At 42.0% G+C, this 12,608-nt stretch overlaps 1 protein-coding gene across 3 annotated transcripts in view; it reads right to left on the bottom strand.

The window, feature by feature from the left end:
* SORCS1 (sortilin related VPS10 domain containing receptor 1) overlaps positions 1-12,608 on the bottom strand; it is a 702,133-nt gene that overhangs the window by 341,932 nt on the left and 347,593 nt on the right. For all 3 annotated transcript variants that reach the window (XM_077258071.1, XM_077258072.1, XM_077258073.1), the window contains exon 3: positions 11,868-11,967. In XM_077258071.1, the coding sequence (XP_077114186.1) occupies positions 11,868-11,967 (100 nt within the window). The remainder of the gene's footprint in view (positions 1-11,867; positions 11,968-12,608) is intronic.

Below are 12,608 nucleotides of genomic sequence, written 5' to 3'. Positions count from 1 at the left end.
GAAGGAAAAGCACTAAGAAGAGGAAGAAAGGAAAGAAAAGGGAGGGAGAAGTAAAAACAAAGAAGGAAGGGAAATGGAGGGGCAAGTAAAAACAAAGATGGAAGGAAAGAAAAGAAGGAAGAAGTGGAAGGAAGGGTGGAAATATAGATGAGAATGAGGAACGAGGGAAGGGTAGAAGTAAATGGAAGGGATGGGAAAGACAGGGAGCGATGGACTGAAGAAAGGTAGATGTGTAGGTGTTTCTCCAGCTCATGCAGCTCTGTACTTCCTTCTGTTGAGGTCTGTTTTGGGATATGCAGTTTGGGGCCAGAATACATTTTGGTGTCTTATTTTTTTTTAAGGATTTAGCTAAGGTCGGAATTAATGTAGTGGTCTTATGAGTGTGTCTGAGGGGCTCATGGAAGGATATGAACATAACTAGTGCATTCGATTGTGGTGTAATTTATACTTGGCCAATTGTAGCCCCCAGTGTGATGCCCCCAGTGTGATGCCCCCAGTGCGATGCCCCCAGTGCAATACCCCCAGTGCGATGCCCCCAGTGCGATGCCCCCAGTGCGATGCTCCAGTGCGATGCCCCCAGTGCGATGCCCCCAGTGCGATGCTCCAGTGTGATGCTCCAGTGTGATGCCCCAGTGCGATGCCCCCAGTGCGATGCCCCCAGTGCGATGCCCCCAGTGCGATGCTCCAGTGTGATGCTCCAGTGCGATGCCCCCAGTGCGATGCCCCCAGTGCGATGCCACCAGTGCGATGCCACCAGTGCGATGCCCCCAGTGCGATGCTCCAGTGCGATGCCCCCAGTGCGATGCCCCCAGTGCGATGCTCCAGTGTGATGCTCCAGTGCGATGCCCCCAGTGCGATGCCCCCAGTGCGATGCCACCAGTGCGATGCCACCAGTGCGATGCCCCCAGTGCGATGCTCCAGTGCGATGCCCCCAGCGCGATGCCACCAGGGCTGGCCCTACGGTCTGTTATGTGCCTTTATGTTGAGGTTTCTATAAGTGGTTTAGGTATTCTTGTCCTAAAAAGATGCGTGACCTTGTTCTAGATTATAATGGAAGGAAGCGCAGATATTTTATTTTTCGTTACAGACCCAGGACTAACAATTACAGTCAGAGCTGAGGATGGACTGAGTGACAGCACTAAAGTCTGAGGTTTGGTTTCTTTCTCCAAGATTTACTGCTTAGATATTCTGATCTCAGGAGGAGGCAGATACAGGGACTGCAGGAAGGATTATACACTGACAAGGCAAATGTAACCGCGATGCAGAGTAGTTTTAAGAAGAGGAGAACACAACGTCTTCATGAACGTTTGCTGCTAGTTTGCGGTAAGAACGTCCTTTCTTTTTCCCTCCGGGTTCTTCCTATTGGTCGGAGATTTTAGACTTGTAGTAGTCTTGACTATAATGACCTGATTATGTCATATCTCAAATAAATCTGAAGAGTTGGGCAAAGGTTGGGGGTCTTAGCCCATCCTGAAAGTATTATTTGGGGCATCACACCAATCTTCACACATCCTCATAACCTAAGAATTTACTAATTTATAGGAAAATATTTAGAATTGAGAGTCCTTAGTGGTTGATACCTTTTAATGGCTAACTGAAAAGATGGTAACAAATTGCAAGCTTTCGAGACTACACAGGTCTCTTCATCAGGCAAAGACTAAGAGAAATTCTGAAGAATCACATATTTATGCACAACATAGTATAGGGAAGAAAAAAAAGGAAAAACCATGGATAAGCCAGGTGACATGAAGCAGAATTACCATGAGTGATAAACAGTTATGTCCATAAATATAGGGCCAGTTCTTAGATAAGGAATGTTTTATTGTCCTCTGATTGGGGTCTAGTTCTGTTGTGATGACCTCAAATGGTCTGAGGGGCAAGTTCCTTAGTTGATGTAAAAAGACATAAATCCATGCGACACATTCATTCCTGCAGTGAGACAGTCAAAGGTCGTCATCAGTTTATATTCCCATACTCTTCTGTCTCTCTTAGATTTAAAGCTACCGCTGAAGGTACCTGGGATCTTGTAGTGGTGATGTGAGTTGGGAATCCTTATCTTGTCCGTGGTCATTATAAATGGACAGGTTTTACATTTTTTCTGATTGCAAGGAAAGGTTCCTGCAGCTGTTGGAGAGGACAGGGAGCTCTTGACAGTGATGCTTCTTAGATTTGGGGGCTGCCAACCATCAACTTAACACTCATCTACTCCTGTACTGAAATTAACTTTCTGGACACCATCATTAAGCTGCAGAACAATAAAATAGAGACATCCCTGTATCAGAAGCCAATCGACCGTCCAACATACCTTAAATGGGACAGTTTGCATCCAAAACACATAAAAAAATCCATTGTCTACAGCCAGGAAATCAGATACAATCGTATATGTTCCAACCCAATGGATAGAGATGAACACCTTGGTCGCCTCAGAAAGATCTTTTTGAATCAGGGCTACCATCCAAGAACAATTGAAAACCAGATCACAAGAGCCACCAGAATATCAAGGAATCACCTGCTACATTACAAGGCTAAAGAAGAAAATAACCGGGTACCTCTAGTAGTCACCTACAATCCAAATCTGGAGGCGCTAAGGGGAGCTGCACGGAAATTCCAACCTTTACTGCAAAAGATGCCCGATTACAATCCATTTTTCCAGTCCCCCCACTACTGTGTTTTAGGCAGCCCCCAAATCTAAAAAGCATCATTGTCAGAAGCCCCCTGTCCTCTCCAACAGCTGCAGGAACCTTTCCTTGCAATCAGAAAAAATGTAAAACCTGTCCATTTATAATGACCACGGAGAAGATAAAGATCCCCAATTCACATCACCACTACAAGATACCAGGTACATTCAGCTGCGAAGCGTTAGCTTCAAATCTAAGAGAGACAGAAGAGTCTGGGAATATAAACTGATGACGACCTTTGATACTCACTGCAGGAATGAATGTGTCGCATGGATTTATGTCTTTTTACATCAACTAATGAACTTGCCCCTCAGACCATGTGGGATCATCACAACAGAACCAGACCCCAGTCAGAGGACAATAAAACATTCCTTATCTAAGAACTGTCCCAATATTTATGGACATAACTGTTTATCACTCATGGTAATTCTGCTTCATGTCACCTGTCTTATCCATGGTTTTTTCCTTTTTTTTTTTTCCAATACTATGTTGTGCATAAATATGTGATTCTTCAGAATTTGTTTTAGTCTTTGCCTGATGAAGGGACCTGTGTAGTCTCGAAAGCTGCAATTTGTTACCATCTTTTCAGTTAGCCATTAAAAGGTATCAACCACTGAGGACTCTCAATTCTAAATATTTTTCTATCTACTGGCTAACACGGTACCAAGATATGTATCTTTCCTGTATCTAATTTATACGAGTCCTTTTTTGACATCGTCAGCAGTTGACGTCGATGTGTCAGTCACAAGAGGCGAATGCCAGCAACCTCATGAATTGCCCGTGCCGACACACTGACGTCAGCTACCGGCTACAGAAGAGGACACTGCACATTGTGGGAACAGAGGAAGGTGAGAAGAAGAATTGTTTCATTATTTGTATTTTTTGGAAAACAGAACAGACATTACAGCAGGATAGGGGACATTATACCAGGAAGGAGCCCAGGATGGAGAACATTATACCAGGAAGGGACTCAGGATGGAGGACATTATACCAGGATAGCGAACATTATATCAGGAAGGAGCCAAGGATGGAGGACATTACACCAAGATAGGGGACATTATACCAGGTATGGGCTCAGGATGGAGGACATTACACCAGGATAGAGGACAATATACCAGGAAGGGGCTCAGGATGGAGGACATTACACCAAGATAGAGGACATTATACCAGGTATGGGCTCAGGATGGAGGACAATACACCAGGATAGGGGACATTATACCAGGAAGGGGCTCAGGATGGAGGACATTACACCAGGATAGGGGACATTATACCAGGAAGGGGCTCAGGATGGAGGACATTATACCAGGATTGGGGACATTATACCAGGAAGGGGCTCAGGATGGAGGACAATATAACAGGATAGGGGACATTATACCAGGAAGGGGCTCAGGATGGAGGACATTATACCAGGATTGGGGACATTATACCAGGAAGGGGTTCAGGATGGAGGACAATATAACAGGATAGGGGACATTATACCAGGAAGGGGCTCAGGATGGAGGACATTATACCAGGATTGGGGACATTATACCAGGAAGGGGCTCAGGATGGAGGACAATATAACAGGATAGGGGACATTATACCAGGAAGGGGTTCCGGATGGAGGACATTATACCAGGAAAGGGCACCGGATGGAGGACATTACACCAGGAAGGAGCCCAGGATGGAGGACATTACACCAGGATAGGGGACATTATACCAGGAAGGAAACCATGATGGAGGACACTACATCAGGATAGGGGACATTATACCAGGAAGGGGCGTAGAACAGGGGACATTATACCAGGAAAGAGCCCAGGATGGAGGACATTACACCAGCATAGGGGACATTATACCATGAAGGGGCCCAGGATGGAGGATATTATACCAGAATAGGGGACATTATACCAGGAAGGGGCCCAGGATTGAGGATATTATACCAGCATAGGGGACATTATACCAGGAAGGGGCCCAGGATGGAGGATATTATACCAGAACAGGGGCCATTATACCAGGAAGGGGCCCAGGATGGAGGACATTAGAGCAGGAAGGAGCCCAGGATGGAGGACATTACACTAGGATAGGGGACATTATACCAGGAAGGAGCCCAGGATGGAGGACATTACACTAGGATAGGGGACATTATACCAGGAAGGGACACAGGATGGAAGATGTTATTACTGAAAGTGCCAGTATGGGGACACTATTGCACATATATCTTTATAAGATCTAGAATGCTGCATCTGACCAACATGGAGGTGGGGCCCAGGCCCAAATTTTGGGCCAGGGCCCATGGCACTCTAGTTACGCCACTGGCTCGGCCATTGCAAGGTTGAGCAATGCATCTGAGCTTATCAAGTGGAACGATCTTGACCTGCTAAAGACCCTTTAAGTTTACACAGTAAATGGTACACGAGCCACTGAGCGCTGCGCCATCGCTACCTGTGAATAAGCCACGACATTCCCCGCGTGTCATTAGTATTTGTGGTGCCACTTAATCCAATAATTCCCAGAATAACGAGATTCTGCTTAACATTCACCATTTACAAAAAAAATAAATCTCTCCTCCCCCCTCCATTGTGATGATGTGACCTTTCGGTCTGAGGATCAGCCGCGCTCCGCGCTAATGGCCGATCGCCCGGCGTGATTGGATTATTGCAGGATGTAACATTTGCGGGACGCTCGCTCTCCTGTCATGCTGCATTTTGAAGTGAAGTTTGGAATTTCGCTGTCAAGCGGCATTTTAGAGACGACCTTTATAGGTCCATTCATCTGCACATCTGAGAGACGCCGCGCGAAAACAATGGCGCTGCGTGGTCATCCCGCCGTGCCGACACATCTCTGGGCTTAATTGTCCTCGTCCGCTGGCAATGAGGCTGAAAATGGTGATTTACAGAGAATAAAAGTGTCGTCCTCGGCGCCATCGTCACTAAATGTGCAGGAGAACAGAGGCGGACGCTGACATTTCTGCATTAAAGGTTACGGAGCGCAAAGACCTAGAGAAGAAAAACTAAAACGTAAACTTACTTAGCTTTACTTATTTACTTCTCAGATACATCTCGCATTTTACTCTAGTCACAACCAAAGCTGTTATTAGATTTTTATTCCCTATGAAGACACTAATTTATCTGAATTTTTGAGTGACATTCACCGGTAATTAATGTTACGTAAAATGTTCAGTTACTTTGCTTCACTTATTTACTACTCTCCAGACACATCTTAATCTATGCTCTAGTCACATCCAGAGCTGCATTCAACATTTTTTATGAAATAAACACTAATTTATCTGGATTTTTCTAGGACTCTTCACAGGTTAATTTTACATAGAATGTTCAGTTACTTATAACTACTCTATATTTACTCTCCAGACACATCTTACGCTATGCTCTGGTCACATCAAGAGCTGCATTAAAAAAAATTCTTATGGAAACTCTACTTTATCTGCATCTTTGAGCCACACTTCACAACATTAGGAACATTAACCTACGTTACACAGATTGTTCAGTTACTTTTACTTCACTTATTAACTAGTAGCCAAGCACATCCTACCCTATGCTCTAGCCACATCTAAAGCTGCATTCAGATGTTTTGCTTAAGAAAACACTAGTTTATCCGCATATCTGAACAACATTCACAAGTTAATCTTAGGTAAAATGTTGAGTTACTTTCCTTTACTTAAACTATCCAGACACAGCTTACCCTATATGCTCTAGTCACATCCAGAGCTGCAATTTACATTTTTATCTTGAGAAAACACTAGTTTATCTGCATTTATGAACGACATTCACAGGTTAATGTTCAGTTACTTTTACGTCACTTACAGTACAGACCAAAAGTTTGGACACACCTTCTCATTTAAAGATTTTTCTGTATTTTCATGACTATGAAAATTGTACAATCACACTGAAGGCATCAAAACTATGAATTAACACACGTGGAATTATATGCTTAACAAAAAAGTGTGAAACAGCTGAAATTATGTCTTATATTCTAGGTTCCTTAAAGTAGCCACCTTTTGTTTTGATGACTGCTTTGCACACTCTTGGCATTCTCTTGATGAGCTTCAAGAGGTAGTCACCGGGAATGGTTTTCACTTCACAGTTCTGCCCTGTCAGGTTTAATAAGTGGGATTTCTTGCCTAATAAATGGGGTTGGGACCAAAAGCAGCTAAGTAAAGAAAAATGAGTGGCCATCATTACTTTAAGAAATGAAGGTCAGTCAGTCCAAAAAATTGGGAAAACTTTGAAAGTGTCCCCAAGAGCAAAAACCATCAAGCGCTACAAAGAAACTGGCTCACATGAGGACCGCCCCAGGAAAGGAAGACCAAGAGTCACATCTGCTTCTGAGGATCTGTTTATCCGAGTCACCAGCCTCAGAAATCGCAGGTTAACAGCAGCTCAGATTAGAGACCAGGTCAATGCCACACAGAGTTCTAGCAGCAGACACATCTCTATAACAACTGTTAAGAGGAGACATTGTGCAGCAGGCCTTCATGGTAAAAGAGCTGCTAGGAAACCACTGCTAAGGACAGGCAACAAGCAGAAGAGACGTGTTTGGGCTAAAGAACACAAGGAATGGACATTAGACCAGTGGAAATCTGTGCTTTGGTCTGATGAGTCCAAATCTGAGATCTTTGGTTCCAACCACCGTGTCTTTGTGCAATGCAGAAAAGGTGAATGGATGGACTCTACATGCCTGGTTCCCACCATGAAGCATGGAGGAGGAGGTGTGATGGTGTGGGGGGGCTTTGCTGGTGACACTGTTGGGGATTTATTCAAAATTGCAGGCATACTGAACCAGCATGGCTACCACAGCATCTTGCAGCGGCATGCTATTCCATCCGGTTTGCGTTTAGTTGGACCATCATTTATTTTTCAACAGGACAATGACCCCAAACACACCTCCAGGCTGTGTAAGGGCTATTTGACCAAGAAAGAGAGTGATGGGGTGCTACGCCAGATGACCTGGCCTCCACAGTCACCAGACCTGAACCCAGTCGAGATGGTTTGGGGTGAGCTGGACAGCAGAGTGAAGGCAAAAGAGCCAACAAGTGCGAAGCATCTCTGGGAACTCCTTCAAGATTGTTGGAAGACCATTCCCGGTGACTACCTCTTGAAGCTCATCAAGAGAATGCCAAGAGTGTGCAAAGCAGGCATCAAAGCAAAAGGTGGCTACTTTGAAGAACCTAGAATATAAGACATATTTTCAGTTGTTTCACACTTTTTTGTTAAGTATATAATTCCACATGTGTTAATTCATAGTTTTGATGCCTTCAGTGTGAATGTACAATTTTCATAGTCATGAAAATACAGAAAAATCTTTAAATGAGAAGGTGTGTCCAAACTTTTGGTCTGTACTGTATTTGCTCGCCAAATACATCTTACCCTATGCTCTGGTCACATCCAAAGCTGCATTCAGAAATTTTTCTTAAGACATTTCTGGTTGACATTCACAGGTTGATGCTACCGACACGTTTTGATACTTCGCAGACACTTCGCTTCACTTATTTACTCTCCAGATACATCTTTCCTTCTACTCTAGTCCCATCCAAAGCAGCATTTAATTTTTATTTTTTGTTAGAAACAAACTGATTTCTCTGCACTTTGATGACTGATATGTAACATTAATAGCGTATGGATGTTATTTTTCCTTAATGGGGTCTCCAGGACTTGTATGAGACTAAGCATCAGCACCAGGTACAGTGGCCCTTATGGAGAAGCAGCTGTGCCAATGCAAGAAGTCAGGACCCCTGTACCACACTCTTTGACTTTTGGAAAGTCCATTACTCATTATTGGCCTATCCCAAATAAACTTGCCAGACTCTATAATGATATTTTTTTAAGGCAAGGACTGGATAATGGTTGGATTAGATCTTTAGGTAAAATCCATGATTGGGTTCCTGCTCCTTGTCCACTAAATAGGAGACTGAATCGAGAGGTAGATAAATAGTAGAAGGATATCCAATAGATAGACATCAGTTATGTAATAGATACCTAGATTCCAGGTCTCCGATCCCCTAATTGCCGATAAAGTTTCTCTTAATTTGAATGTCACAGGTCGATACAATTGTATCTAAATGGATAAATATTGACAGTATGAACAGACAGGTATTGGCCGGATATTGTCCTATGTATCATGGTGACAGATATGTGTTTTTCTCTAGCAGACCGATACATGGAGAATTTACGGAGATGCGTTTTCGCTCTTTACACCCGGAGGCAGACGTTCGCTGTCAGATGTTCTCATCTTTATAATAAATGTTGCTCTTTATATTTCCTCCTTGTTGATTGACTCTGCAGCTTCAGAGGCTTCTGCTTTAATTTATTTGCTTTTAGCGTCCTTTTATACTGTTGGCTTTTTCTTCGCTGGAGGACACAACGTTCAGCAATAAAAGGTAAAGCTGATTTTTCCTTTTTTTTTTTTTTTTTTTTTTGGCGAAGTGCACGTTTGTGATGGAGGTCATTCCACACAGATCAAGGAGATCAAGGACGTCGGCTTTCAATGGTGGTGACATTTTATCCTTGAAGCCCCTGCACCAGAAATACCTCCCCATTACCAGTAAGAAAGGTCGTGATGCACCAGTAAGGTTGGTATCGTGGTTGAGGGTCTAGTGGCAACGTGCTTGTACAGCGCAGGGTGGCGGTAAAGAAAGATAAAGATTGTTGCTACATTTCTTTGGCCATTCTAGAGGTAAATTAAAGTTGCACCTGCACCAGCTTTAATTGTCATAACCAGATCACCAAGAAGGATTTGGGGAGCTTCCAAGTCAAAACTTTTTGTGGTGATCACATTTTCATAAGAAAATGCAAAAAAATCCTCAAAAGTTAGGGAAGACTTCAAATGGATACATGACTGTGTGACTCGGAACCCCTAAGGATTCCATATGATCCAAATGTACCCTAAATCCCCATTATAAGTGGTCATATATTATTACACTCTGCAGAATGTTAGCTAAAGTAACTTGAAATGTTCCAATCCCAAAAATCATTTCAAATTTAGTAAAAAAAAAAAATAATAAAAAAAAATTATAAAAATCACCAAGGAAATGTGGTCACATTTTGAGGAAATTGGGAGTCCCCGACATATTAATATGATGATAAAAAAAGTAGCTAATATTCTTATTTTTTTTTTTAGTTAGACACTATCTGTGAGTTGTCAGACACGGGAAGGGGGTTCTGCTCGTTAATGGGGGCAACATTTTACATGCCTGTTAATGATATGCCACCACTCATAGGAGATCCCCAACAGATTGGAAGGATAATCTAAACACTTCTGCCGGTTCCATGGCGGAGATGTCTCTGGTTTAAAATTCATGGGGATCAAAAAAGTTTACAAACCCTAATGGGGGGGAGGTAACAAATGTAAGTTACTCAATAGAGAGGCATTTTGGATTTTTATGTTGGAAACTAGATCCCCTAAGGGGTTAAATTTGAGACAGGATCTGATTCGTCAATAGCTATCTTTTTTTTACATATATAGAATTTCATTGTTATTTATTTTATTATTTTTATTTTGTGTGTTATATATTGTGTGAATACCTGTTTTTTTTTGGGGGGGGCTGTTTGTAAAATATTAAGACACTCTGTGGAAACGCATAGGTCTGTGACCTCCTTCTTTGTACTGTCTACTGGTTCTTAAATGGAGCTTTTTATATGGCTTAATTAAAAGCTAAGTTTTAAAAATATTTACAAGTTTCCTTCTTTCAGAAAGATATTACAGTTCTTATACGAGTCATTTTGAAATTAGACAACATGGCGTTCCCCTCCTTTATAGAGGAATCCCACCACCTGGACCTTTGATCCCTAATATCTGGCCACTGTGGATACACTATGGGCTTCATTTCATCAATTTTTTTTACCGCTTCTATTGCTGTTTAAAGAGTTGTTCTCGTGAGTGTTTTTCAGAAGTGCGTCGCTCCCCATCCTCGGGCTGAGGCTGGGTGCTCCTGATTGACAAACCATACTGGGACCACCAATATTGTCACACCGCTGCCCAAAATGTGCGTCGTCCAAAGTTGCTAGCAGATCCAGGCAACTTCATATCATTACTTACAAGCTGTATAGCAAAAACTGTGTATGCAATGCACGCCTTGGCGAGGAGACCGGCCACCACTGCCAGACTGCAAAAGTGGCCGGTAACTTAGACAACGGGAAGAAAACTTTAGAATTTAGAACTTTGTTTTTGAGAAAGGAAAGAACTTTTAATAAGCGGTAGATTGCAAAGTTGCTTTTATTACACTATTATAAACACTCTGCAATTTTACCCATTTATGATGATGAGAAAACTCCTTTAAAGTCAATTCTTACCCGAGCCGAAATCTGGACTGACAGTGGCAGCTACTCTACTTGACGTTAGTTTCCTTTTAGATTCTTAGGCGTGGATTCGTTATGTCGTTTTTCGCTAGAAAATTAGCATAAAACAACTTGAGTTGTTTCTAATTTTTCCTCCAAATTAAAGAAACGCAAAAATTTTGCAACTTTTGCTGCTTTTACACCAGACTCTCGGCCAGCGCCATCACTTTTGAAAAGATTGCAAAAATTGAGCGAGGCAGGGTGTGACCAATCAAGCGAGAAAATTGGCACAATCTGAGCCACAAAAGTGGCAAAATTAAGACAGGACTGGAACAACATTTCTGGCGGTGGCACATGGCATATTAATGAATTTGGCACTTCTTACTCCAGCGGACCCTTCATTAATACGCTCAGTCTTAACTAATCGGGGGCTTAGATTTTTGATACAGTATAACAAAGTCTTTAAATGTAAACTAAGTATCACAAAACATGAAAATCCGAGGTAGTAACAATCAGAAACTGGAGATTTAGTATCAAAACCAATCAGAAGTGGAGCGAGGCTCGTATCATCGAACTAATATTAAGGAAACTGCAAGAAGAATAAAAGAAGAAACAAAGTAACATTTTCATCAAAAGGAAAACCTAAAGGGCCATTTTCCCGGTAATAGAGTGTCAGAGTAAATGCGTAAACCTCCGGAAACATCTATTTATGGCACCGCTTCCGAAACCTTAACGAGCCGTTCCATCAGCAGTGGCTGGGCGCACGGAGAATTACTTCCACCTCCATTTGTTTTTTTCTACAGCCTGTTTTTTCCCTGCAGTCATAAGGTTTGTGTCAACAGTAATAGACTCTGTGAGCAGAGAAGGTTATTCAAGCAAAGTCACCCTAAATAACGGGATATTTAAGGGATATTCTCACCTTACGCTTGTTTGTAGGGCAGACATAAAGATAGCTCAGAATGGTCTTTAATCCGACTTTATCATTCAACTTCTCATAAGTCGTCCCGTAGTCTGTCGACCTGAAACCAAAAGCACAAGGAAATTACAACCAGCGAAAGTGTTACCGAAAATGTGTTCAAGGAGCTGAGAAATCAGAAAACATAATTGACTTGCACATTATTCTATAGATGAAAAACTCAGAATATAAAGCATTCCACTGGATTATATTCACACTGCGGTCAATAGGAACACGTGTTATAGTAGTTATATTCTTGTACATAGGGGGCAGTATTATAGTAGTTATATTCTTGTACATAGGAGCAGTATTATAGTAGTTATATTCTTGTACATAGGGGCAGTATTATAGTAGTTATATTCCTGTACATAGGAGCAGTATTATAGTAGTTATATTATTGTACATAGGGGCAGTATTATAGTAGTTATATTCTTGTACATAGAGGCAGTATTATAGTAGTTATATTCTTGTACATAGGAGCAGTATTATAGTAGTTATATTCTTGTACATAGGAGCAGTATTATAGTAGTTATATTCTTGTACATAGAGGCAGTATTATAGTAGTTATATTCTTGTACATAGGGGGCAGTATTATAGTAGTTATATTCTTGTATATAGGGGCAGTATTATAGTAGTTATATTCTTGTACATAGGAGCAGTATTATAGTAGTTATATTCTTGTACATAGGGGCAGTATTATAGTAG

Source organism: Ranitomeya variabilis, chromosome 4, assembly GCF_051348905.1.
Source record: "Ranitomeya variabilis isolate aRanVar5 chromosome 4, aRanVar5.hap1, whole genome shotgun sequence".
Classification (NCBI taxonomy): Eukaryota; Metazoa; Chordata; class Amphibia; order Anura; family Dendrobatidae; genus Ranitomeya; species Ranitomeya variabilis.
The sequence above is the reverse complement of the archived record's forward strand: the minus strand, read 5'-3'. Positions and strand labels throughout refer to the sequence as shown.